This window comes from Monosiga brevicollis, genomic scaffold (assembly GCF_000002865.3).
Source record: "Monosiga brevicollis MX1 MONBRscaffold_4 genomic scaffold, whole genome shotgun sequence".
NCBI lineage: Eukaryota > Choanoflagellata > Craspedida > Salpingoecidae > Monosiga > Monosiga brevicollis.
This window is the reverse complement of record NW_001865041.1, coordinates 287,201-312,854: the sequence shown is the minus strand read 5'-3', so window position 1 is coordinate 312,854 and position 25,654 is coordinate 287,201. Positions and strand designations below refer to the sequence as shown.

Below are 25,654 nucleotides of genomic sequence, written 5' to 3'. Positions count from 1 at the left end.
ACCGCCAAGAAATTGCTCGAGCAATCCGAAGCCAATGGTGATAGCACGGTGTGTTTATGTTTTTGGTTTCTCCCCCCCCCCCGCTCTTTTTTTAATCTTTTTTTTTTTTATTGTTTTCCTCCGGTGCCGACTCGTCATTGAATCGCTGATAGCATATGTGGTGGAGGCTGATCTGGTGGAGCCACTCAAGGCACACCTGGCTCAACACGCCCAGCATATGAAGCCATTGGGCAAGGCATTCCTTGAAGCGAACACAGAACAAGGCCTCGGCACCATGCTGCCGGCACTGGCTGCTGGCCTGAGTCAACTGACGCGGTACCACACCCAGCTGGCCTCCTTGATGACAGCTTATCTGCACGGCGAGTCCGCCTCCTCCGTGTGTCCAGCCTCGGTGGGCGGTATGAACAACAGCCTGGAGGCAGAGTGGGGTCGCCTTGCTTCGTCCCTGCAAGCGCTTCGTGAGGAAGTGTCCCCAGAAGAGCTTTCCACGGCTGCACTAGCCCCCGCCGATTGGACCCGCATCATTGATGCGGTGCTGCTGGTATCACAGCACTTGGACAAGCTGCAGGCCGTCCACACATCAAAGTCGCAGCTGCAATCACGAATCCTGCCGCAGCTGGTGGAGGTCATGCCTCGAGCTTGGAGTCGTCTTACCTCGATCACTCACGATCTGACGGCTGCTTTACGCCGGCAGAGCCACCATTGGACAGGCCAGACCTTGGCCGTGGCTGGCTTGGCGCAATCACCATTGCAAGCCTCAGACAGTCCAAGAGCCCATATTCACGAGCCATTGCTGCACGCTGCTCGCCACCGACGCACACGCCTGCTGCATCGCTTGCATAGCCCACGGTCCGACACCTTGCACCGAGTCCATGTGGGTGCGGCAGATACGATGGCGCAAGCAGAACTACAGGCGACTCTTCAGTTGGAGGTGAGTACTTGCACGTGTGGCTGCCTAGGCTTGACTGACCGCACCGAGTCGTGCCTGCTGACTGATCTGTGACTTTGTATGCAAACATTCTGATCTTTGCTCTCATTTTTGCCCATGCGATTGGCCTTGTTGGGACCGAACACAGCGTGATGCTGCCCAGGAACAATTGGAGAGTCTCAAGCAGCAACATGAGCAAGTCCTCTTGGAGGTGGGTTGTCTTTGTGTGGCTTGCCCAAGCCCACAGGCTGCCTCATTGGATAGGCTGCCTTGTGTGGCGTCTATGGCTCGGTGCTTGTAGATGGAGTTGCTCAAGATTCGCCAGGCAAAGGCGACCAAGACCTTGGGCGTCGAGGGCGAAGAACCCGTCTCGGGCTCGGTGAGCAAGCATTGCATCCATGATGCGACGGCATTTGTCCGTCACCCGACTTGCACTCACGCGTCCTGATGTGATGTAGGCTCTTGAGCGTGAGGAGCTCATTCGTGGCCATTATACATCTCGGGTTGCATACTTAACCTCACAGCTGCAGTTTGCTGATAGCAAGGCCCAGGCTTACTACGAAGAATGCCGGGCCCTAACGTTCAAGGTGGGTGTGGTATTGCCTTTGAATCGTCCTTGATGTAGGGTTGTGGGGTGTGGTGTTATGGAACACCATTGGCCGCCGCTGCTGTTTCTTGATCATCTTCACGATTGCTAATGATACTGCTTTTGTCTCTCTTTCGATTTTTGGGTTTCCTTCGACGGGATGGAGAACAGCTGTCGCAACAACACGACAAGCTGTCTTCAGCTCAGGGAGACCGCAATGTTGAGGTGCGACAACTCAAGAAGCGTGTTCTGGCTCTGGAAGAAGAACTTTCCACCACGCAGACCAACTATGAGAAACAGGTACTGCTGCCATTCGTGCACCCGGAGACGCTTGGTGCTCGGAAGAAAAAGCAAGGGCCTTGGATGATTGCATTGCCTTGTGGTCTCATGACGGGCGCTGGTTGCATTGCCTTGTGGTCTCATGGCGGGCGCTGGGTGCGGCATCTTGCGTGTAGATTCAAACGCTGACGGAGACGCTGATGGCGCTCAACGATCAGTTGTCGCAGCGACAGGACCAGATTGACGCCCTTCAAGGCTCCCATGCAAGTGACGAGACTCGCACGGGCCGCAAATGGTTGCGCAATAGTGAAAAGAACAGTGGTCGAGCATAAGGAGGCGGGGCGAGTTGCTTCCCTCTAGCATCCACCAACCAGACAGCGCGTCTCATTTTGAGCACGAGCTCAATTAAAAAAAAAAAAAAAACTTCTTAATCGATTAAAAGGCGCGACTATTGCAACGAACACCACATTGAAAGGGACCGAAGTATAAAGGGCTGGCCCTAAAAAGTACAGAGCCACGCAGCTGGCATGGCTGCGTGGAGAGTGCCTGTGTACATTGGCACCAGCAAAGCGTTTGGCTAATCAACCCTGGTGGGATCTATGGAACAAGATGAAGTACATAGGGTACTGGGGATGCGGTTTATAGAGGACGACTACTTCTTCTTCTTCTTGCCGCCTTTTTTACCCTTTTTGGATTTTTTCGCACCGCTACCAAACTTGCCCGCAAGGGGCCAAGAAAAGCCTTTGCGACTCAATAGCTCCTATGTTGGAGATGTCACAGGTCAATGAGAACAGACGAAGATGGAGCCAAACAGAAAATGTGAACGCTCGGGAGGCTCGCAAGAACGGCTTTGGCGCTCAACTCGTACCGGCACATCATGAACCTCCCAGATATCCAAGTCATACTCGTAGCCTGTGTTGAGCGGAACGACCTGAGTCTTCTTGACCTGTCATGATCGTGACATGTGCCACAAAAAACAAGGCCAAGCGTCCCAGGCGGACCCCAGAAGGACATGGAAGGCCGATGAGATGAGAGGAAGCGAGACAACCGGGAAAAGGTCGGTGGGCGGGAATCGTACCTTTTTGCCCTTTTTGCCCTTTTTCTTCCCCTTGGCGCCCTTCTTGCCCTTTAAGGCCTAGCAATGCCGCTAATGTGAGTGCAGGGCCTGAAGCATTCAAAGCGAAAAGCCGGCATGTTCCAGGCAATCCCTTCAAAAGGGTCACGCACGTACCATGACGCGTGTCGCCCGTGCGCAGCGACTGCTGCGCGGCAGCTGGTGACCGGATCTCCTCCCTCGTCAAGGGCCGGGACCATCTGCTCACTCGCTCCAGCGTGTGCCAACAGGTCAATCAAGTCGCCAACATACACGGGTATCAGGACTGCGGCAGGCGAAGATGATGGATGATTGCGAGGGTCAGCCTGAAAGCAACTCTGCCATCTCTCACGGCATGAGCAAACTTCAATGTGTGTGTGTGTGTGTGTGTGTGTGTGTGTGTGTGTGTGTGTGTGTGTGTGTGTGTGTGTGTGTGTGTGTGTGTTTGCTTTGACGCTGTGTTGTTGTTGGGGTGTAGATCTGATCGTCAAGTGGAGCTGCTAAAAATAGACAAATTTTCAAGTTTATTTATAGAAGTGAAGCGGGATCGGTCGAGTTTGAGAAAGATTCGCACCGCCGTTCACGAGATGCAAAAGAGATAGATCGGATAGCATTGAGGTATTTGATTGGCTACGTCCCTTATTATCACGCATTTAGTAAAAGCAGAAGGAAAAAAGCAAAGAAAAATGAAAGTCCACACTAAAACTTGGAAGAACCCGCATCAGCGACAGCAGGCCCTCATCGATGTGTTCATAGGAAGAGGGGGTGAGGCGAAGCGAAGATAATCAGAACCAGCTCGGCAAAGAGCGGCAGAAAAGATAAGGAGAGGGAGGGGGAAGAAGGAGAGATGAACCACGACAGCAATCGAGACGGTGAAATAAATGGCACGAAAGAGAAGATGCAGACAGAGGCGCCTTTCAAAATCGAAGCAAACCCTCCCTTGAGGGACCAAAGCACAAGGCGATCAAAGTTCCAGAATTGCAAAAGACTTGTGTGCTGAGGTTGCCTGGCCAACAGTTGGGATGCGTGCAGAGGCACCCGGACCCAACCCTGGACCTGGCATCAACCGCCTGGCACGAGTTGCACTCCGAAAAAGTACCAAAAACAAATATTACACACAAAAGCCAAGCACATGGACAACAAGTGGGACTTGGGATGTCAAACAACACGATTGCCCGAGGGGCACACGAACAATGAGAAAGGCGCACAGAGACAGAAACATGACACGATGAACACAAGACGTCAAAATTTGGGGGACACGAGAACACAAAATGGAACAGAGGGAGGGGGCATGGGAGTGCATGGAAAGAAGGAAAGAGACAAGGAGAAAATGAAGGCGAGAACTGGGAAGGGGAAAAGGGTGGCCCGAAAAAAAAAAAAAAAAGAATGTGGGAGGAGGGGGGAGGCACATATCCATAGCCGTATCCATGAACAAGGAGGTAGGTAACATTGCATTGTCGAATCGCTTCTCTAACCTAAAAGAGAGGTTGTCGGCACATGACGAACAGACACGCGAACTTCAGGAAGAATGAAGCTCCCGGAGACCAGGTAAAAGGAGTGGTGATGAAAAGAAAACGGCTTGCTAAGCGCCGTCCGCGCAGTTGCTGATCCTGGTTGCTCGAGCTGTTGCTCATGTTCTTCATTTGTTTTGTTTTATTTCGTTTTTGAACATTTTCTTGATGGGTTTCGTTTCTTCGAGATACTCGTGGTGAACAAGGCGAGTCCTTGCTCAGCCAACGATTGCTGACTTCATTTACCAAATACCCTTGTTCCATCCGCTCGCGGGAGGATGCGCTAGGTCATCACGCTCAGGCACCGTGCCCATGGAAACCCAAGCAACACCACCCGGGGGTTGGCCCATGTTGGGGGTGGGTTGACCCCAGCCGCCGTTGCGTCCCTGCGCAGCTGACTGTGAGGGGGCAGGAAAGGTGGGCATGTCCTGGCGTAGGGTGGACAGGTCAAACGAGTGACGGTTGCGACGTGTCATTGATGGCGCCGCCAAGTTGCCGGTGCTGCCTGCGCGCCACACCGTGGGTGGGCCGTGCATACCGGGACCACCGCTACCCGGGGGCATAGCGGCGTACGGTGCGCCGCGAGCCAGAAGGTAGACCGCGGGATCGTCGGGCACAGACATGCGACGACGGGAGCGTGGGCTGTTGTTGGGGCTTTGACCGGCCTTGAACGTGATGTGCTGCTTGAAAGGGTCCAAAAAGGAGATCTTGATGCGCTCGGCGTAGCGCGCGATGAGGTCGCGAAACTTGCCGCTGAGCGATTGCTCCCAGGACCAGATGCGTACGTCCCAGCCGGCTTGCAAGGCCGTCTCCGCGAGTTGGGGGAACGAGCCGTACTGTCCCGACTCGTTGCCATCACCCGTTGCCAGGACCAGGATCTGCGGTTGGTGGTGATGAATGCGAAGCTGCTCGGAGATGGCGGCGTGAAGCGCGTCATCGCTGCCACCCTGCCGACTGGAGAGGAAGACATGATACTCGTTGTTTTCCCACTCGTGCCAAATGCGCGAGTTGGCAGCAGCGGTGCCAGTGACAGCTCGGTAAGCACAAGGCAGACCTCCCTCCACGACCTCGCAAAGCGTCCGAATGTTGACACGGACGGCAAGATCACGCACGTTGCCATCAAGCTGAGCACCGATGAAAATGTTCGAGTTGTCGATGAAAACAAATGCCTTCATGTCACCCACGTCTTCGGGGGTAGTGGTGGTGGGGCCAAAGATGGACTGGGTGGAAGCGGAGCGACGGCTGAGGCGCGGTGACTGTGGCACAGACGAGGATGGAACGCGCGAGTCGTGGGCCGAGCGAGTGGCAGCCGGTGACATGGGCGCAGAGATGGACTGGCGGCGATAGTGACTGTTGGGACCGTGGCCGTGGTTGTGATTGTGACTGCCGTTGGGATTCTCGTGACCAGCATTTGCGTGGGCAACACCAACGTGATCATCGTAGGGCTCCTCGGCCACGTGCACTGAGGGATTGGCACCGGCGCCGGGACCGTATCCAACATTACGCATCGATGCTTCGAGGCGAGGGAGAATGACCTTGCCCAGGTGCTCCATGGCTGCGGTAGCGTGGACGACGGCATCGCGGGTACCCCGCACCAGAATTTCAGCCACACCGTCGGTGGGGTGGGTCTCTGAGCAGCATGTCACAAAGCTGACTTGAGTGTGCTGTTGAAAGGCCTTGAGCATGGAGCCACTTTTCAGCAACAGCCGCACGGCGCGGGCGGGTACGCGAATGGTGGCCTTGGTGGGCTTGGGCTGCCCGTGGCGGCAAGCCTCGGTCATGGCCATAACGAGGGCTTCCTCAGGCAGGCCCAAAAGTTGGACGGTGGGGGAAGCAGCACGCGAGGTGTGAGCCGAGGCTGGCTCAGAACGATAGCCCCAGTGAGAGCCTTGACCATGGGTTCCAGCTGCGTCAAACCCCTTGTCTTCGAGGGCCTGAGCGGCTGCTGTCAGGACGGCCATGTCATCGTGCCAACCTCCTTGCACCATGCGATGGTGGGACGAGCCAGAATTGGCGTGGATGGCGGTCGGGGCCATCACATTACCAGATGGCGGGGCTGATGAGACAGCACCGTTGGGACCGGTGGCGGATGGGGGAACGGCCATGATGCTGACGGGCACGGGTGTGACGGTGGCGGGGTTGGGAACAGGGGTAGGGGTAACACCAGCCAGAGACTCGGAGAGACGAGTTTCTGGTGACAGCTCAATGTCGACTGGTTCGGACACGGCACTCAAGTTTTCGGTGGACACTTGCAGGCCCTCCACAAAGGCGTCACGGAGCAAGTCCGTGTCGCTTGAGCGCTTGATTGAATCTGGCACGTCAACGTGTCTCATGCCGAGCCTGAGCGGGAGAGCAAAAACAAACCCGAAAGCAAAAGTGAGAAGAGAACGGGAGCACAAAGCGGTGCAAAAGAGGGCCTCAGGCGCGGGAGCGCAAAGTGCGTTTGAATTTGAGAACCGAAGCAAAGGTGGGGCAGGCAGCACAAAAAAAAAAAAAAAAGAGAGAGAGAGAGAGAGAGAGAGAGAGAGAGAGAGAGAGAGAGAGAGAGAGAGAGAGAGAGAGAGAGATAAACCGCCATACAAGGCGACAGGTCTCAAGACAACTATGAACATGGATCGCTTGTCAAGGTGAGCATGTAGCCGTACCCGAAATCGAGGGGTGGGCGCAGCTGAGGGGGACGATCGGTGCAAGGAATTGTTCAGCTGGGAAAAGGGGGGCCGGCGAGCCCGTGGGAACAGGACAGTCGTGCAACAAAGTGTTTATTAGCTAGGTCGGAGACAAACTAGAATCGTTTATTGCGTCTGAACAATGGAAAGGCCCCTTGGCATGCAAAGAGGTCGACAAGGCAGCCTAGACGAGCACCACAACCAATAAGGTGAGCCAGGACGGAAAGCGCGATTCAGCAGGACACGCTGAGGGCTGCAGACCCTGAGACGAGTAGATCAATGCAACAAAAGATGTGCACACAAGCGCGCAAACAAGGCACGTTCACATGCACACACAGAAAAAAAAAAACGAAGAGAAGCACACAGGTGGCAGCGCCTCTTCAACGTCAGCTTGAAGGCAAGCAAACGATTGTGCCCAGAAACAGAGACACAAATCCACACCCACGCACGTGCAAGAGAAGAAGAGAAGAGGAAACAGAGCCCGAGCCCGAGCCCTAGCCCGAGCCCGAGGTCGAGATGAACGAAGCAGACGTGCACATGAGAAAAAAAAAAAAAAAGGAACCTCGTTATTCCAAAAAAAGGGCAGGCGAAAGAAGTTTTGACTCCTTTTGAACACGACCAAGACAATAGATGGCAGCGGCAGCAGCGGCAGCATCCAGATGGCAAGCACCAGAAGCAAGAACCAGGGCAGAAAGGGCAGTGCAGGCCCTCTGTGTGTATGTGTGTGTGTGCGTGTGTGTGGCTGGCAAGGGGAGGGGGGGGTATCGAGCGGGGAGGAGGCGCAAGGTGTAACCGAACGTTGTGTCGTTTCCCCTTACCGCAACCAAGCAACAACAAAAGTGAGCTGAAAAAAAAGCATTTGTGTGTATGTCTATGTGTGTGTGCATATGTGTGTGTTGGGTCACTGGCACTGCCAGCTCACTTATTCATACACTCAACAAAATCAGTAAGCACGACTCTCTCACTGTACTGCGCGCGTGGGGGGGCACTGCGCGAGCCGTTGCAAGCTGTGCAGGAAAAAAAAACCTGTGTCTTTTGTCTGACAAGTCACCCTGGCCGAATATAACAACGTGTGGTAGCGTGATATGCTCGGCATGTTGGGGTGGTTGTTAAGCAAGCGTGCGGGCCAACTCGTGGAATTTTGCGATGCGAAACTGTCGCCAACGTCACACTTTGACGTCATGACCCATGGCCAAGTGTAGCGCTCGTCTCACTTCTACTTCACCCATGCTCTTCCCAAGGTCCTGCAGAGGCTCAAGGTTGTTTTTTTGAAAGAGCAGCCACCCAAATTTTCTCTTGAAAACTATTGACATGTGACGACAGATTGGGCTAATGTCAGCATGTCATGGTTGAGTGGTGGGAATTCGAATGTCAGGCTGTTGCGACGCACAGCGTCTCACAGCGTCTCTATGGGCACTCTCGATCGCTTGCTTAGGCATGGTCGTCGGTGGCAGTGTGCTGGTGCGCCTTGAGTCGTTGGGCCGCCGTCTGTTGATCCAGACTCAGAACGTGAGCATGCAGCTGTTCCACTGCCTCGGGCATCAACACGTTCATGGCATACTGCCGGATGATGGCATGCAGTCGTGTGAGCGCACAGTCATCACCATCTCAGCACCTTGCCAAACACGGGCCAACGAATGTGCCCGTCCGAGGGGCGCGCACCTCCATGTACTTGAGCTTGCGTTTGCAAAACACGTCGATGATCAGCTGCTCCAGGTGGAGTCGCTGCCTCTCCATCAGGGCTCCAAAACACACCTAGACCGCAATCAGACAGCCAATGATGAGTGACTCAAGAGCTGTGAGGACACAAGCGCCTCACGCACTAGGCCACTCGGCCGACGAGGCTTTCTCACGTACATGAAACTTGAGATTGGAGCGACGGGCGCCCTTGGCTCGAAAGTCTTCGTGACGCCAACTCTGAACTTCACCCCGAAAAATCTGCTTCAGAGTCGGCATGATGACAGCCGCCACCACGTCTTCCAGAGCCAGGTTGCTCATTTTTTGAATGCTTGCCACTTGGGCTGGCGTCAGCGCTACGGCTGTAGCCGACCCATCTGCCGTCTTGGAAGACCGGTGCTTGGCATCTGACGCTGAAGCCGACGCGGCATGACCCGAGTCTCGCACCTCCCGTGCCACATCCATCGAGACGGTGCTAGCTTGCAGCGGAAGCCCGCCAGATGGCACGGCGTCAATGACCACGACGTCCTTTTCTTCTCCTGCTTCTCCTACTTCTTCTTCTTCTTCTTCTGCTTCTTCTGCTTCCGTCCGCCCCGCCTCACGACCATCATCCTCAATCACGACCTGGGACGTTTAGAAAGTCAGCGACATCAGTCAAATACCAAAACATCCTCCAACCAAGCGATAGAAAGGGAGGGCCACCAAAGGTGAGCAGCAGAGATGGCGGGGCAGCCAAGACCGGGCAGTCTGCTACAGCCTGGCTCTGGAAGACCGGCTATGGACGCATGGGGGAAGGGCTTTGATACACACCACGGAGTTCGTCGCAGAACGAAGCGGCGCTAAAGTTGAATCTCTGCCTGCTGTCTCGTCGCGCTTTGACACTTTGGGCTCGGGCTCTCCGACGCTCTCCGCGCCATCCTTTTCATCCTTTTTTGGAGTGGGCCGAAGCACGGCACGCAACCGGCACGCATCCAAATGATATAACCGATCGGGCCGCGCTGTGCCAGTCCTCGTTCGATCTACGTCACCAACAGAAACCAACCAAGAGGATGGAGCAAAATGGGATGAGAGCACATACACCAAGGGCCGTGAGCCCCACCCATAGGGGCTCGAGGGCTCCAACCACCGCGCACCAGTATAAGTCGTCCAAAACGGCTGGGACCGCAGCACGCATGGTGTAAAGTGTGCTGAGACCCCTGTGGTAGCCCGTAAGCATCATTCAGCACGCATGAGCCTGGTGTCGGCGAGACAGGAGCGCCAATTCGGAACGCGCAGCGACACGGCGGTGGCCTACCCTCGTCTGCAAGCGTGAAGGCGGGTGCACCCTCAATCCCAAAAGAGCCATCCTCAAACTGTCGCATCAGTTCAGACCTGAGGCGCTTTTGCAGGTTGGCCCAGATTCCAGGGTCCGTGTCGAACCATGCCGTGGTGCGCTTGGCCCCATGGCGCTGCACATACAGGTCGACCTGCAGAACCCGGCTCAACCCCACCTACCATCCAAATGCGTTTGATCAGCAACAGGGTGTGCAGAAAGCGTCAACCACTGGTCCCACCTGCCGCCATGTTCACGCACCTGCAAGAACCGCACGCGCCGCTCTGCACCATTGATCGACCGAGCTTGGGGCCCCGTTCCCGTAGCCCCTGCCGTCATGGCGCTCCCCAGCCGACCTGCGCAGGCCACCTCGATCCTGGAGAGCCAAACAGGTTGTTGTCGTGATTCTTGCTGTTTTCAACCGATATGAACAGCTCACCACGTCCTTGCCAAGGGCATACCCCCGGGTAAATGTTGCAGTTGAGCCGGTTCTTGTCGCTGTTTCTGTTGAGGGTACTGGCTGCAGTTGCTGTTGTTGCTTGTTGCTGTTGCTGTTGTTGCTGTTGTTGTTGTTGTTGTTATACACCTTGTAACTAAGCTTTTGGATACCAGTGCAAAAGCTCCTCGAGGGACGAAATCCATTGTCAGACAAAAACGGTACGAAAGGTGGGCGCAAAAATCGAGATTTGGTGCAAAAACATGCCTTTTTGATCTTTTTGAAGAGGAGCTTTTGCATTTTTTGACGGCAAGGCACAAAAGCTCGAGGGCGCCATAAACGGCAGTGCCACCATGGCTTCCCTGAGTGGAGACTCTGCGGTGGAGGAAGAATTGAAAAGTGCTTGTTCCCTATTGCAGATCCCCATCCTTGGTCGGTCAGTTAGTCCTGTGGAAGCATCAGAGCGCTGCCTCAAAGAGGTGATCGCTCGTGGCATGGAAATGGGGCTTCATCTTCGGCGGTCAACGGCAACTCGGAAGCTCAGTCTGAGGTGTTTTGACGCAGCTCAGCTGAACATTGTGTGCCAACGAAGGTAAGGCAGGTGTTGATTATTGCCTGTCTCTCCTGCGAGGCTATTCGTTCTCCGACTGTCGCCATTCAGCTTAAATCAACTCGTGGTTTTAGATTTCGAACGTTCGACCTGAATGACCCTTGGGCAGAAATGCAACTCGCTGCAAGGTCCACAACTGGCAAGATTGATTGGCTGACAGTCGTGGGTATCTATGAACGTGCCATGAAGCTGTGGTAAGCATTTTTGAATGGTATGCGCATTTTTCTGCCGATGCTCAAAAATGCTCTGGGATGATGGCAGGTTGTTCAGTGAGTTATCAATCACTCCGAGCGAATACACGCAGCTGCGTCGCAACATCTGGCACACCCTAGATTTGCCTGGCGCAAAATCTCGAATGGGCCCGCGTCACGAATGGTGGGGTGTTTTTTGGGATGTTACACAGCAATATCTGAGCGATGTCCAGAAGATTCCGCACACAGGCAATGCGGATCCAAGCAATGATTCGTCCGTGCCTCCTGGGCGTCGTGAAATTTGGGGCCGGTATAGTCAACTCCTTCGTACAATGAAGATGGAGCGTGAGACCGTCTTGCAAGCTGAGTCTCGTGGAAAAGAGCAGGCTGTCTTGCGTCAAGCAGTGCTCGAGGAGGCCGGACAGGCCACTTTGCATCGAGGTCACAGCGTGTTTCCTCTTGACAGGCAAAACCATGTTGCCGCACTTCCTTCTTTGACGCCGAGTCGTTCAGCATCAGAGGGCATTGATCACACACCTCATGTTGAGAGCAATGATGAGCAAAGCGTCTTTGCGACTGATGCGATCGCAGAGTCGCAACCGTGCGCGGAGCCTCTGGTATCCACCGATTTACCTCAGACGGCAGCATACCCCCGATTGGGCGAAGCAAGAACCGATCGGGCCCTCGTTGAAGATGAATCTTCCCATATAGGGATGAGACCAGGCTGGTTTGAAGGAGCCATCGGCGAGGCCCTTGTAACCTTGCGCCAGCCTGCCCTATCGCAACAGCAGCAACTTGTTGATGCTCTGAGGAGTGAGATGAAGGCAGACATGTCTGTCATGAACGAAAAGGTGACAGGCATTCAGCAGTCTATTGAAGAGCTCAAGTCGATTTTACTTGGTAGTGGACGGCAGGACACTTTGCCGACAACCGTAGATACCGGCAAGCGAACGATGCAGGAGACGCAAGCCCCGGAACAAACACAGCGCCGGTCTACGCGCGCCCGGTCATCGCAAAAGGAGTGACGAGAGTAAAATATTTCATGTTTGATCAACAGAATAAATTTGAATTCCTTCCCTTGATTCTTATCCAATCCCTGCCTTGTCAGACACATTCAGCGTTCCGAAGGAGATAGCGGCGCCATATACTCTGTCAGGGAAGGGATCGCCAACTTATGGCCAAAATACTGAGCAACGGGGTTGCTCTGGTCGTCACACACAATCATGTTGGTCAGCAATACTGCTGTGAGCATGTAGGCCGAAACTGGCCGCTCGCCAACCAACATCCGACGTGAATCTACAACGCCTTCAAAGCGCGATGCAACTCCATATCCGGAAGCACCAAAGGCCCACTCAATCACAATACGGAGCCGCCCAAGCTCAGCGTTTAGTGCCTCAGTTGTCGCCGTCCAACCCTCGTCACGCTTAGCGGGGCGTACCAGGCGTTTCGACCTAGGATACGCTGAGTCTCCCAGCAAGCACCATGGTGTTTCTTCGGGCCATACTCGCTTAAGGTTATCGAGCAAGCCCGATTGCTCGAGTATGTAAGCATCATGCCTCGGCCCTAGTGGAGTCAGTACGTTGAGGTAAGCCAGGTCCCGGCAACCAACATCCAAGTGAGCATCCGAATAGCCGGGCACTCCCTACCTCGCCATGGCCCGGCAAAACTGACGAGGACACCGTTCGGTGCCACAACACCTTGATAGCGAGTGGTGTGCTTCTACAAAATGTATAGTAACATGAGGCCCAGCACAAAAAAAAAAAAAAAAAAAAAGCGGGCGGCAGTCAACTCACCGAGTCTTTACCAGAGTAAAAGGCGGCCTGGTTGTCTTTTCCTTTAGGGCGCGCCAGGTTTTGACCAGTGCCGTCAATGAAGGCGCAAATTCCTGGCAATGGAGATCCTTTTGCGGCCACGGCAGCAACAGCGGCTGTGGTCCAGTCCGGTTGAAAGAAACGTGCATCAAAGGCCAACCGGCGCTGAAACTTTTTCGCCACGGCCAGCGCAAACTGATTTATGACTTGAGACATTTTGGGTACCGTCCAGGACACTCCCAAGGTGTGGATGGCGTCGATGAGGCGCGACGATCGGTGGAATAGAGCGAAGAAAGCGAGCAGGGCCTCCCGGAGTGGGACGGGCAGGTGCTCGTTGATATGGGGGGCCAGCGCGGCTGCTAGTCGCTCAAACTGCGCCGCATTTGTGAGTCCAAAACATTGTGCCCATGCCGTTTCTGTAAAACGAGCCAAGTTCACGTGAGGAGTTCCATTCTCAGCAATTACAACAGGCGGCCGCTCCAATTCACGAGTTGCATTCTTGACCATGTTTGTCGCCGCCAGGCAGAGGAAGAGGATAGCTTCGTCAGCATTAAAGTCGTCAGGGAGAAGACCGGCTCGATGCTCAGTCACCAAGCGGGCCAACGTCTGCAAAAAGAACGCCAACGCAACTTTTGACGCGTAATCCTTCCTTTTTTGAAAGATTGCCCGGCGAGCACTGGCCGAGAAGCGGCTATCTCGCAACAGGCGATCCGCCGAGACGATGGCCTCGCGCGGTCGAGGCATGACTCAGTAACGGTAAATTAGGTAAAGAAACCTTTGATTACAAAGGGTGCCACCGGAAGTGTGAAAAAAGTTTACACATGTTTTTGTGCCTTTTTGATTCACAAACGAAGGTCGCTTGCAAAGTCTCTGTTGTTGTTGTTGTTGTTGTTGCTGTTGTTGTTGTTGTTGCTGTTGTTGTTGTTGTTGTTGAATGTTTTCCTCTATTTTTTTGTTTTTTTGGGGAGTTTGAGTCAGTGTGGGCTTCTTTCAAGAATTTTATGACAGACGACGTGACGTGCTGATTGCGAGCCGGATTTCACTCTTGTCTGGTTGGAAGCGAGGGTTGTTGTGTGGCAGCCAAGGGTACCGACACCGGACAGTATGCGTGGGGTGGGCCCTTCTTTGATTCTGGTGGCTCTATGGGCTGCCATGGTTGTCGCCTCCACCTTCAACACCCCCAACGCACCCAATGTTCACGAGCCCAAGGTCCTGGTCCAGCAAGATGACGTCCTGGACAAGCTGGTGCGCCTCTATGAAGAAAAGGCAGGTGTCCGCAATCGACCGACCTGCCGTGGTACCTCGCGCTTGGGTTGGCCATGGTCCCTGCTGGTCTCATCCCTTCATTTCGGTCTGTGCACTTTTGTTGGCTCGGAATGATACTGACAGACGCATCGGGTCATGACTCAGTTGGCCGATGACCAATGGCCAGATCAGACTCGGCCAGAGGGCGATGGTTTTGTTTGGAGCTATAATTCAGGGTGGACGAGTGGGTTCTTCATCGGGCAACTGTGGCAAATGGCTAATCTCACCGGTAAATCGCGTGTGTTCTGGCCTTTAGCCCGTGCCAGTGCCGATGCCATGCCTTAAACCACTTGCTTTGCTTCAACTCGACACAGGAAAAGAAATTTACGCGTCAAATGCCGCTCGCCTGGCCGTGGGCCGGGAAGCAGAAGTCAACGACACGAGCTCTCACGACGTTGGCTTTGTGACCTTTGGCACCTTTGGCAACGGCTACAAGCTCTGGGCCAAGTCTGATCGCGGTGCGCTTTTGATCCGATCTTGTCGCAAATCAAGTGGAGCGCCCATGATATAGCTGGTCTCGTGTCCCCTTTTGATTGTGTTTTTTTTTGGGCTGCACCTGTGGGGCCCCTTTGTCATCGCTTGGGTTAGGCAAGTACATGGAGCTGCTGACTACAGCCGCTCACTCCCTGGCCAAGCGCTACAACCCCGTCGTTGGCATGACCCGATCGTGGGGCGACATTGACGACAACACCAGCTTTGAGGTGTGACCCGTACATGCGCACACGTACAAGCACGCAGACCGCTGCTTGCGTTCCTGCCGCACTGGTTGTCAGTGCCTCACGCTTGCTGCCCCTCCCAGGTCATTATCGACAATTTGCTCAATCTTGAGCTCCTCTTCTGGGTTGGCTACGAAACGATGAACTACACGTTATTAGAAATGGCGGTAGGACCCCTGCACCCATGCACGCACGCCAAGGTGTAGTGGTGTTTGGCCTTCATGCCGATATGACCCCTATCCTAGATCTCGCATGTCGACAAGACTGCGGAATACTGGCTGCGATCAGACTTTTCTACCTACCACTTGGTGGTCTTCAACCCCAACAATGGCTCCGTTATCAGTCGCTCCGGTTGGTTGTGGTGCATCAACGCTGCACCTACCTTGAACCAAGCCCTGGGGCCTTGCCTGTTGCCTCCTGTATCTCATTGATTGGTGACAAAATGACCCGTTCTTGCAGGCACGCCACAGGGCATGGCCGTCAACTCAACCTGGGCCCGCGGTACGCGCTCGCATAGCATGAAGTTGCCACCAGATCTCCAAAAACTCACCGTGCTTTCCCCTCGCTACCGCTGCTCGCCCACCAGGCCAGGCGTGGGGCGTCTACGGCTTTACTATGGTGGGCTCCTACCCGCTCTTGATGCCCACTTCCTCGCGTCTATGCTCTGCATGTTGTCCAAGACAATGTCTCGAGCCAGTGGTGCTCACGTTGACGTTGATGATCATCAGGCGTACCGCTATGTCCAGGAGCCACGTTTCCTTGAGTATGCCCGGCAAGTGAGCGAGTACTGGCTTGCAGCCAACAATGCTGATCTAGTTCCCAACTGGGACTTCAACGCCCCTCTTCCCACTTATCGGTTCGTCCTCCATACTCGTGTGGAGCTTGAGCCCCAAACCCCAAGTTGCCACAGTCATGTAGCTAGCGCCCTCACTGATACTTTGCTGTGCTTCTTCCGTGCTCTCAGCGACACGTCTTCTGCGGCCATTGTGGCGTCGGGCTTTATCGAACTCGCCACCTACACCCAGGTACAGTGTTCTCCTCCCCGCCCCTCGCAGTCGTGGGAAAATGCCCCTCTTCCCTTTTAACATTAAACCATGATTGCTAAACCGAGCCATGCTGACCTCGCTATCCTGCTGTGGTCGACCACCTCAGAATCCCGTCTACCGAGAGCTGGCACAGGGCATCGTCGCGACGCTTGCCTCTGACGCCTATCTGGCACCCGAAAACTATCAGGCCATTTTACAGCGCAACGGTACGAACCGCTGCCGCCTATGCGTGTGTTCACCCCGGGCGTGTATGACAGCACGGCGTTGCCTCATGTCACAACTTGCTCGGCTAGGCCACGATTGCGTGTTGGCGGGCTGTACGGTGATTGAGACTGACTACTATTTTCTCGAGGCCATTCGACGCCTCAAGGGGGCTGATTTCTGATGTGCCGCATAATTTGCTTGCGTAGTCACGGCAGCGAACAACTTGGTCGCTTTCATGAACCGTCGTCTTTCCGTGTGCTCGACCTCGCCATTGATGTGTTTTTTTTCTCTTTTCGTCTTATTATCAATCCAATCCGCCTTGTTCATCATGAAGCGCTAATGAACGGCACCCTGGCCATCGGCTATCAAATTTTTGAATTGACATGTGAAGATAAAATGACAGCGCACTAGGGTGACAGTCGTGTACCTTGGCTTGCATGGAGCTTGGTAGTAAACCAAGGTCTGCTCAACTCGTCACCTGTTCAGCTCGACCAATGCCACAACTCGAACCCCAGCAGAGCATAGGCCACACCAAAAGAGCCTCAAAATACCTTAAAATTGACGCAAAATCAGTTGAAAATAATAGTCATCAACCTCTTGTCTAAAAAAAAAAAGAGAGTAACAGAGAGAGAGAGAGAGAGAGAATGAATTGGTTTGAGAGAGAGAGAGAGAGAGAGAGAGAGAGAGAGAGAGAGAGAGAGAGAGAGAGAGAGAGAGAGAGAGAGAGAGAGAGAGAGAGAGAGATGAATTGGTTTGGTCGGTTTGAGAAAGAGAGAAGTAAAAAAGCACAACTAGTGAGAGAGAGAGAGAGAGAGAAAGAGAGAGAGAGAGAGAGAGAGAGAGAGAGAGAGAGAGAGAGAGAGAGAGAGAGAGAGAGATTCGTTCACAGTTTATTCTCTTTCGTCTGGTTGACTTTCTTGACATCAGGCACCATGAGCGAGAAGGTGCGTGCTAGTCTAGAGCCCCAGCGCTGCCGACCGGTGTCAAACCGAGTAACATGGACTAGGCCGTGGTTCTGGGTGAAGGGAGTGTCAGTCGTCCTTGTTCATGGCTCGTGTTCTCACACAACTGCCTCTGTGACCGTCCTTGTGCTGTGGCATTCGGGTTTGGGTTCGGGTCGGCCCCTGTTCATCTCGGTTGTGACCGTTTGTCCACTGACCGTCTACGGGTCGGTGAAAATGCAGAGCGATGAGCCAGAACAAACCCATCCCGGTAAGGCGGTCGATTTATAGATATGTGCTCCCTGGACCGGCAATAACACAATCGACGGCCTGCGCAGCTCCGTTCTACTTTGCTCGCATCTCACGACCACCACATGTTCCATTTCCGTAGCTAAGCGGGTCAAGCAGAACGAGGAGCCCGCGTCAAGCGGCGCCGGCGCCACCCCATCTCTTTTGAGGTACGGTCATGTTGAAGCAAGGGGTTGAGAACAGCAAAAAACCAGAGCTTGCGCGCCGAACCATGGCTTGCCCGACCGCAACCTACGACCATCGCCTTGTCCCCGCCACCCAACCCTGACCCATCCGGCGCATCGGCCCACAGTTCCTGGGAGAATGCTGCCAAGGGCTTTTCTGCCTGGCAGGGATCAAAGGGCGCTTCCAGCCTTTCAGCATGGGGCAGTGGTATCAAGCTCTCCAAAACAGCGGAAGATGCAGCCCAAAAGGTGGCCGCCACCTGGGGCACAAGCAGTAAAAGCGGTGCGGCCTGCGCGCCTCGCCTGTGTTGACTCAGCGTCTCGCTTGCTTGCCAACGGCGGTGATGCTTGTGCGCTTATTATGCATCTTATGCACTGGCATGCATTCTTCGCACACTTGGGTGCTGCACACAGGCTTTGGCGCCGCTGCCAGTGGCACTAGCGGCTTTGCCAACGTTGCCAAAGGTGTGCTCAGCGTGCTGTCGCGGCAGAGCTCGTTCACCAGGCCTAGCCTTGTTCCGCCTAGCCTTGTTCCGCCTATCCACTCGTCAGATTCTGGTTCTCAAGAAGCATTGTTGTCACTGGGCTAGGCTTTGGCACGTTCGGTAGTGGCACATTTGCTGGATCAGGTAGCAAAGCAGATGACAAGGAAAAGACTGAAGGTACCACTTTTGAGGAAGGTGAGCGGAGGCCAATCACAACGGTTGCTCGATGAAGATGCCAGAAAGAGATGTCCACTCTTTAGTTGCACTCTCTCACTCTTTCTCATGACTGGCATTGTTGTTGTCATACCTCTTTTTGGTGGCGGCGCTGGGGGGTTTCGGGGTGGGTGATGTGCTGCATGCAGCTGGCAACACGGAACAGGGCAGCTTCTTGAAGAAGACAGTGACCAGCACCAAACCAACGAGTAAGAACTGATCAATGGCTTGTACATGAGCATGTTCTGACAACACGAATAATCTTACGCCGGCACACAGCGCACCAGTTGCTCATTATGATTCCCTGTCTCGACAGTTGACTTGATGGACTCGGATGACATCAAGACAGGCGAGGAAGAAGAACGCAAACTGGAAACGGTGTGTCACGCACTACCGCACGATGAGGATGCGCCGGGCTTTATATCCTCTTCACAGCCCCTGCTAACCTGCGTGTTGGGGTACTCACTTTCCACTGACAGGTGCACTGCAAGCTGTATGCGCTCGTCAAGGGCAAGGATGGCAACAGCGAGTGGAAAGAGCGAGGAGTGGGTACCTGCTCTCTCAATCAAATGGGAGACGACAAGCAGAGCCGGCGCTTGGGTAAGCGAGAATTGCAAAACAGCCTGTGGGAAGCGCAGAATCGTGCTGGGATGGATCTAGCCTAGGACGACCTGTCGCGCACCCGCGCCTCTGTCAACCCTCTTCTGACCACCTCATTTCCTCCAAAAAACCACTTTCCACTGTTGCATCAGTCATGCGCGCAGATACGACAAAGCGACTTCTTATGAACGCGACCGCTTCCACGGCAGCAGCGCCCACGCGCACGAGCGATCGCGTGAGTTGTTTTTGCGTCATCTCCAATAGTCGGAGCGATGCAGTGGTGTGCTTCTTTGAATCATGTGGCCATTGCTATTGACCTTGTTTTTTTTTTTTGATGCAGCTGTTCAGCCTGACGCTGGTCAACCATGCCGAGACCAAAGCCGAGGCGGGTGAGGCGGACAGCATGGGGCTTCAGCCTTACATGATCAAGGTGCGGCTATCCAGCCGCGTGTACTTATGAAAGCGTTCATGCATGAACGCAACATGCAAATGACTACTCTGATTCGGGCAAACGGTGTGTGCATAGGTTGGCGCGAAGAGCACACAAATTCTGGATCGGTTGATCAAGTACATTTCCGAGGTGTGTCAGAAACCTTCATCATCAACGACTAAATCTGCTGGTGAGAGCTCCAAGGAGGAGACCAAGGAGGAGACCAAGGAGGAGACCAAGGAGGAGGCCAAGGAGGAGGCCAAGGAGGAGACCAAGGAAGAGACCAAGGAAGAGACCAAGGAAGAGAAGGAAGAGAACAAGGAAGAGGCCAAGGCAGAGGCCTAATTGATCTTGGCACGCCAATTTCTACCATTCTCCGTCTTTAGCGCGTGTGAGAACGCTACAAAACAAGAGATTCAAGCCAAACTTGATACCAAACCTGGCTCGCTGTGACGAGAGGCATGCGTCCTTGTGAGTTGAGAACTGATGACCATGAGTGTTGCGTATGTCGGATTCTTGAGTCGAGCCGGAAGCAACAGCACTGAGATTCAAATGCAAGATAATGTCCAGTCATCAGTCATAACGTTTGAAAGCAGCCCACCTGTCATTGTTTTTTACTCAAGGGGTTGAACGAATACTTTTGCACAGGCTTTGTGTAGCAAGCAGGTATCTATATGTGTGTGCGTGTGTGTGTACGGGGACACAACGGGTCACAATGTGGATGCCGGTCGGATGCAGGGTTTTACGGTCTTGCGGCATTGCAACACACAGGGCAAAAAAGGGCACCAAATTTGTTGATTGGACGTCGTCAGCGATGAAAGAAAAGTGGTGTCGATTTACATGTGAACGGGTCAAACAGTCGAGGAAGACAAGGAAGGTCGCTTGCAAAGCAAGCCGGTCGGACACGGAGAAGGATGAGGATAGGGGCAGGGGTTCATGTTAATAAGGCAGCGAGCTGGCCAAGGCTCAAGCACCAATGGAGGTCGCAGGTTTCGACGCAGTCGAGGCCCGGTACCACAGGCTGGAGCATTGGAACGATAAATCTCTGGGCCAAATCGAAGATCTAGCACCAGAACTCAAGGCAAGGTATCAGGAAAACTCAAGATGTAACCTTCGAGGTGAAGGCGGGGCACGGCGGTAGGCTTTAAGAGGGACGGCCTTGCAGTCCCGCTGTCAGCGCAGAGGACAACTGGGCGGAAAAGGCGTGTTCCTCATTGCTGGAATTGGGTCGCCATTGCTCGCGAAAACGCTGATTGGCCTCGACCTCGTCCTCGTTGGGTTCATACTCAACGTAGTCTTCACCTGTGGCCACGTCTTCAAAAACTTCAGCCTCGCTTGCCAAGGTGCGCTGTCCCAGCGGAATTTCGAATCGCTCGCGGGCTCTGCAAAACGACGGGACACAATGAATATCTGAGAAGAGCCTTGCGCCGTAATACAAGGAGGGGAGAGATTCTGACGCGCAATCGCTCAATTCGGGATGATAGCAGGCAAGATGCTTGATTTGTCGGACCGACCTGGGCTCTGGAGTTTGGCGGAGAGCGTCGCGAGCATCGACGACGCACCACTCTGAAGAGACGGACTCGTTGAGGCGATCGGCTGAGTGGGTCTCGTCATCTTCATCCTCGTCCAAAGTCTTGTCGATCGGGATCGAGTCTGCTTTGGCGGTGCGCGAAGCTTGTTCTTTGGGATGCTGGCGGGCGGTGGTGGGGTCAGCGCGATCGTTCTGGTTGAGGAGTCGGCAAAGTCGATGTTGTTCGCGGTACACCAGCCAAACAGCGGCGGCGGTCAAGGCCAGGCCGGAGACGGTGAGAAGCGTTCCGGTGTGTGATGAGGGCGCCATCGTCCACAGCCGTGTGGTGCAAAGACGAAAAAGGGAAAGTCGATCCGGCTTGGAATCCGACGTGCAGAGCGTGGTCGCTCGGAAGTCTGCGCGCTGGGATGATTAGGCAATCTGCCAGCTAGCTGGACCCGCCTTGAAATCTGTTCAGTAAAACGAAATTCAGCAAGTGTGCGACGGGAAGTGGGCGTGGTCTCTAGTGGATCGTCGCGGGCCAATTACAGCCAAAAATGATGAGAGAGAGAGAGAGAGATTGAGAGAGAGAGAGAGAGAGAGAGAGAGGACCTGTCCTTGACGAGCAGCAGTCAGAGACACGCTCACTCACATCAAAAATGGCAGACAAGAACAAAACGAGAGAGAGAGAGAGAGTTTGAGAGAGAGAATTTGAGAGAGAGAGAGAGTTTGTGCGTTTGTGTTTTTTTTAAAGGGAGTTTAGGAGCAGCAGCAGTAGCAGCACACAAACTCTCACACACACTCAAGATACTTAAACAACTGCCCCCCGACGAGCGATACAGGTGCTGCTTCGATTGGTTTGCTTGCGTTGTCTGTCATAAACCAAGGGTCCATGCGACAGTGCGCACGCGAAAGGGGTCAAGAAGCAATACACACGCATACAAGCTGGCCGTGCAAAGAGGGTGCGATCCCACCCATGTTTGTGTCAAGCCGTACAGACCTGTATCAAGGGCTCCACCCACGACACGCACCCGTACACCCAATAAACAGCAGGATGAACATGTTGTGGCCCTGCAAAAGCCGCATCTCAGCAAGCATGCAACGTCGGAGTTGTGCGAGAGAGCGTCGAGAACATGAGCAATAGCGTGATGAGGAGGAACCATAAGATTGTCAGACAAGTGTTGTTGGGTTGAGTTTGGTGAGGAGGTTCAGCTCGTTTGTGGCACCGAGGCAGACGTGCCTGAGTCTGTACGCTGAGTACAATGACAGGTGCAAAATCAAAAGGGAGTTGTCTCGATAAATCGATTGCGCAAAACAACAAGCGAGCGCGCCTGCTATCTCAGAGAACATCCCGAGATTGAGCGGGCAGCAGGCTCAAAAATATCGCAAAACACATCCAAAAAGAAAAGATCGGCACAGGGCGGCCACGACTCGTGACTAGGGCGCTGGATGACTAAAAGAAAACCAAAAGGAGAAGAAAAAGAGCAGAAAAGGACCGGGACTCTTCATACCAAGACATGCACATAAAGGTCAAATAAAAAAAGAGTGAAAATAAAATAGATGAGCGCCTAACGCTTAGCGTCAAATGGGTAGTTTACACCCAAGTGATGCGGACGTGCAGGGGCTCATCCAGAGGCATGACTTGGTCTTCTTCAACGGCCTTGCCAAAGAGAGCAAGGTCGGCCGTGGCAAAGGCATCGCGAGCGTCAAAGTCGTTTTCGGCCATCTCGATGGCAGCCTCGCCCACGGGGCTGTCACAAGAGGAGAGGGAGCCGCGAAGGTCCACATCATCATCCTCCAGGTCCATCATCGAGTCGTTTGCATCGACATCGGCCATCAATGCGTGGGCGTGAGCCGTCACCAGCTGCATGTCCTCGTCGTCTGCGGCAGATACGGCAGAGTATACCACGGCATTGTCCTCGAGCACCTCAACCTTGGGGTGCAAGAGCTGCTCACGCCAATCTGCGCGGAGCTGCATGTCGTGTGGGCGGAGGGGTGCCAGGGCATGGGCCGAGTGCGAGTCGAGAAACCAAGAGCGCTGCAGGAAAGACAGCACGCGCTCCCAAATTTCGGTAGGCAAGTAGGGAAGAGTGGGGTGTTGATCCAGCTCTTTCTTGAGCCAGAGCATGTACATGACTCCCCGCTTGAAGGTGTCGCCAAAAAGCATGTGCCGGGATGGATGCCAGGGACGTTGGGCTTCTTGAAGCAGGTGGAGGAGGTCCACGTCGACCTCGAGAGCACCGGGGTAGGAGGCTACACGTCCAGCCAAGGCCAGTGGCGCACTTTGCTCATCTCCGCTGGTGCCAAGGTCAACACCGGCAAGCAGCAGCTCATGGACACGGTCCGTCTCACGGGCATCAATGGCCACCTGCAGTGGGTTGAAGGCCGCCACGTGCTCGAGATAGGCGACGATCTCAGGAAAGTCCATGGCAAGAACCGTGGCCTGGCTGCGATAGCGTGAGGTACGGGCGTGGAGGTTGGCGCCGTGGGCAGCCAGGTACCGCACGACCTCATAATGGCCACGTTGTGCGGCCAGAAGAAGCGGGGTATAGCCACCCTCGTCTGTCTCCTCGAGGCCCTTGGTGCCAACGTACTTGTGGACCAGCTTGACTGTCTCAATGTGGCCACCGTTGGCAGCCGAGATGAGGATACCCATACCGGTGCGGTTGCGCTCATGCAAATTGGCACCACGGGCAATGAGGGCCTCGACCAGCTTGGAATGGCCACAGTAGGCGGCGAGGAGCAGGCAGGTGTCGCCGTTGCTGTTGCGCTCCTCAATGTTAGCGCCGTGCTGCAGCAGGTAATCAACAAACTCGACGTTGCCCGAGCATGCAGCGAGAATGAGGGCCGTGTAGCCATCGTTGTCCTTCTCCGAGATGGAGGCACCGTGGCGAAGGAGCCAGTCGGTCATCTTCAACTGCACGCCGTTGGCGGCGCTGAGCAGAGCGGTAAAGCCACATTGGTTACGTTCCAGCAAGGAGGCGCCAAGTTCCAGCAGACGCTTGACGAGGCGAATGTGGCCGCCGTAGGCTGCCAACAGCAGCGCTGTGTCACCGTTGCTGTTTTGGGCGCTGAGTTCAAAACCGCGGGCCAGGAGCCAGTCAACGACCTCCACCTGGCCACCGTTGGCGGCGCTGAGAAAGACGTTGTGTCCGTTGTTGTTGACTTCGTCCAGGTTGGCACCACGACTGAGGAGAAACTGCATCAGTTCAAGGTGGCCACCCCAAGCGGCGAAGAGGAGCGGGGTATTGCCGTCACTGTCCGTCTCGACGAGGGAATGGCCTTGGTCAAGGAGCCACTCGACCAGGTGACGGTGACCACCGCAAGCCGCTTGCAGAATAGGGGTGTGGCCCTTGTTGTTGCGTTCAAAGAGGGTGCGGCCTCGACGCACAAGTTCATCCACGACATCGCGATGACCGCCGTAGATGGCGTAGAGGAGTGGGGTGTTGCCGACAATGTCGGTGCAGCCGGGATCGGCGTGGTGCTCGTCGAGCAAGAAGCGCACGAGCTGCAAGTTACCGCCCCAGCTGGCGTAATGCTGTCAAAGGGACACGAGTATTGAAAGATCAATAGTGAGCGACAGAACGCAAGCCGAGTACGGGGGCGAGTGACTGGGAGGCACAGGAGAAACACAGCAAACGCACCAGAGCATTGCCGCGGCGCTTGGGGTCAAGGTCGGTATCGTCAATGCTAGCTCCGCGTTCAAGAAGAAATTTGACGAGTTGAAGATCGCCACGTTTTGAAGCAATCTGCAGCGGGGTGCAGCCGTCGCTGCTGTGGGCACGGAGCATTTTGTTGCCGTGCATGTGCATGAGGGTCTTGACGGTGAAGAGATCGCCGTGCGAGCACGCCTGGAGCATCCAGGACGCAGATCGGGAACACACGCGAAGCGTCATGCTTGTGTGGTCCAAGAGGAAAAAGCAGAGAGAAGGAAAAAAAAATGGGGTGCTCGTCGAATCAAGGTCAGATGACCAGGATCGAAATCAGAAAAGGGCAGTCCCAAAAAGGGGGAAAAACGTCAACGAGTGTCCGAGGTCAAGTCGAGAACTTGGCGTTGAAAGGTGGCAGGGGGGGTGGTGGTGAAGGGTTGTTGTCGGAAACGCTGTTGTGATGCGGTTTGACAGCAATATGTCAACGGGGATCTCCGTCGACTAGGTGGGGTCTGGGGGGAAAGGTTGATGGGGGATGATCGGCAAAAGGCTTGTAAAACCCTCGATGGGTTCTTCAAGCAAGAAGGTTGGTCGAAAGGTGGTAGGTAAGAAAGAAACGACTGACAGCTGAGGCTGCCAAATTGAGGAGGAGGGTGGCGAGTCGAAGAGGCAGAATGGAAGGAAGGGTGGGGGTCAAACTCGTGTTGACCTGCCCAGGTGGAAAAAATGAGCAAGTGAGTGCCTGGCACGCGTTTGTGTGCGAGGCAGGCAGGGGAACAGCAAGTGATGTGACTTGACTATGAAAAGCAGGCAGGGCCAACAGGCAAGGCGCTGGGAGAGGGCAGAGGTTGCGAGGGAAACAACCGCCGAAAGGAATGATGTCCAAAGAATCTCAAGAGTGACCTCAAGGCCAACCGACAGGCTTTGATTGAATGCTTGTGAGGGGAATAGGTGGTGATTGGCAGTGCAAGGGGGGAGGGG

At 54.5% G+C, this 25,654-nt stretch overlaps 9 protein-coding genes across 9 annotated transcripts in view; 3 read left to right on the top strand and 6 right to left on the bottom strand.

Annotated features, from left to right (window-relative positions):
- MONBRDRAFT_36101 (uncharacterized protein) overlaps positions 1-2,200 on the top strand; it is a 4,030-nt gene extending 1,830 nt beyond the window's left edge. The window contains exons 7-11 of the mRNA XM_001743793.1: positions 215-931; positions 1,230-1,307; positions 1,387-1,515; positions 1,686-1,814; positions 1,970-2,200. Coding sequence (XP_001743845.1) covers positions 215-931; positions 1,230-1,307; positions 1,387-1,515; positions 1,686-1,814; positions 1,970-2,125 — 1,209 coding nt within the window. The 3' untranslated portion in view covers positions 2,126-2,200. The remainder of the gene's footprint in view (positions 1-214; positions 932-1,229; positions 1,308-1,386; positions 1,516-1,685; positions 1,815-1,969) is intronic.
- A 2,063-nt stretch (positions 2,201-4,263) lies between these two features.
- Positions 4,264-7,009, bottom strand: MONBRDRAFT_31424 (uncharacterized protein; the record flags this gene model as incomplete). Its single annotated transcript, XM_001743544.1, has 2 exons — positions 4,264-6,737; positions 6,762-7,009. 2 exons carry the CDS (start codon positions 7,007-7,009, stop codon positions 4,640-4,642), a joined length of 2,346 nt encoding a protein of 781 aa, XP_001743596.1. The 3' UTR covers positions 4,264-4,639.
- Positions 7,010-8,463: 1,454 nt separating this feature from the next.
- Positions 8,464-10,391, bottom strand: MONBRDRAFT_36099 (uncharacterized protein; the record flags this gene model as incomplete). Its single annotated transcript, XM_001743543.1, has 6 exons — positions 8,464-8,623; positions 8,726-8,818; positions 8,921-9,364; positions 9,551-9,759; positions 10,035-10,230; positions 10,314-10,391. The coding sequence occupies 6 exons, from the start codon at positions 10,389-10,391 to the stop codon at positions 8,495-8,497; spliced, it is 1,149 nt and encodes a 382-aa protein (XP_001743595.1). The 3' UTR covers positions 8,464-8,494.
- Positions 10,392-12,164: 1,773 nt separating this feature from the next.
- On the bottom strand, positions 12,165-13,840 carry MONBRDRAFT_31422 (uncharacterized protein). Its single transcript, XM_001743542.1, has 4 exons — positions 13,804-13,840; positions 13,083-13,568; positions 12,961-13,008; positions 12,165-12,931 (listed from the first exon to the last, which is right to left on the bottom strand). The coding sequence occupies exons 2-4, from the start codon at positions 13,314-13,316 to the stop codon at positions 12,404-12,406; spliced, it is 810 nt and encodes a 269-aa protein (XP_001743594.1). The 5' UTR covers positions 13,317-13,568; positions 13,804-13,840; the 3' UTR covers positions 12,165-12,403.
- A 364-nt stretch (positions 13,841-14,204) lies between these two features.
- On the top strand, positions 14,205-16,552 carry MONBRDRAFT_23330 (uncharacterized protein; the record flags this gene model as incomplete). Its single annotated transcript, XM_001743792.1, has 11 exons — positions 14,205-14,370; positions 14,720-14,863; positions 14,994-15,106; positions 15,205-15,288; positions 15,367-15,472; positions 15,581-15,622; positions 15,708-15,739; positions 15,850-15,977; positions 16,086-16,146; positions 16,274-16,373; positions 16,461-16,552. The coding sequence occupies 11 exons, from the start codon at positions 14,205-14,207 to the stop codon at positions 16,550-16,552; spliced, it is 1,068 nt and encodes a 355-aa protein (XP_001743844.1).
- A 371-nt stretch (positions 16,553-16,923) lies between these two features.
- Positions 16,924-17,295, bottom strand: MONBRDRAFT_23329 (uncharacterized protein; the record flags this gene model as incomplete). Its single annotated transcript, XM_001743541.1, has 1 exon — positions 16,924-17,295. The coding sequence occupies one exon, from the start codon at positions 17,293-17,295 to the stop codon at positions 16,924-16,926; it is 372 nt and encodes a 123-aa protein (XP_001743593.1).
- Positions 17,296-18,165: 870 nt separating this feature from the next.
- MONBRDRAFT_31421 (uncharacterized protein) lies at positions 18,166-19,858 on the top strand (the record flags this gene model as incomplete). Its single annotated transcript, XM_001743791.1, has 8 exons — positions 18,166-18,250; positions 18,376-18,465; positions 18,633-18,692; positions 18,800-18,861; positions 18,963-19,083; positions 19,248-19,318; positions 19,424-19,513; positions 19,610-19,858. 8 exons carry the CDS (start codon positions 18,166-18,168, stop codon positions 19,856-19,858), a joined length of 828 nt encoding a protein of 275 aa, XP_001743843.1.
- A 799-nt stretch (positions 19,859-20,657) lies between these two features.
- Positions 20,658-21,353, bottom strand: MONBRDRAFT_6179 (uncharacterized protein; the record flags this gene model as incomplete). The annotated part of the gene is made up of 2 exons (XM_001743540.1): positions 20,658-20,895; positions 21,028-21,353. The coding sequence occupies 2 exons, from the start codon at positions 21,351-21,353 to the stop codon at positions 20,658-20,660; spliced, it is 564 nt and encodes a 187-aa protein (XP_001743592.1).
- Positions 21,354-23,363: 2,010 nt separating this feature from the next.
- MONBRDRAFT_17889 (uncharacterized protein) lies at positions 23,364-24,471 on the bottom strand (the record flags this gene model as incomplete). Its single annotated transcript, XM_001743539.1, has 1 exon — positions 23,364-24,471. A coding segment is annotated over exon 1 (864 nt), but the record flags the coding sequence as incomplete, so codon positions are not given.
- Positions 24,472-25,654: the final 1,183 nt, after the last annotated feature.

Excerpts from the sequence above, each read along its gene's own strand:
- MONBRDRAFT_31422 (XM_001743542.1), bottom strand. The coding sequence starts at position 13,316 with ATGTCTCAAGTCATAAATCAGTTTGCGCTGGCCGTGGCGAAAAAGTTT. Across the intron at positions 13,009-13,082 it reads TTTACTCTGGTAAAGACTCG|AAGCACACCACTCGCTATCA; the intron begins GTGAGTTGACTG and ends TACATTTTGTAG. Across the intron at positions 12,932-12,960 it reads TGGCACCGAACGGTGTCCTC|GGAGTGCCCGGCTATTCGGA; the intron begins GTCAGTTTTGCC and ends ATGGCGAGGTAG.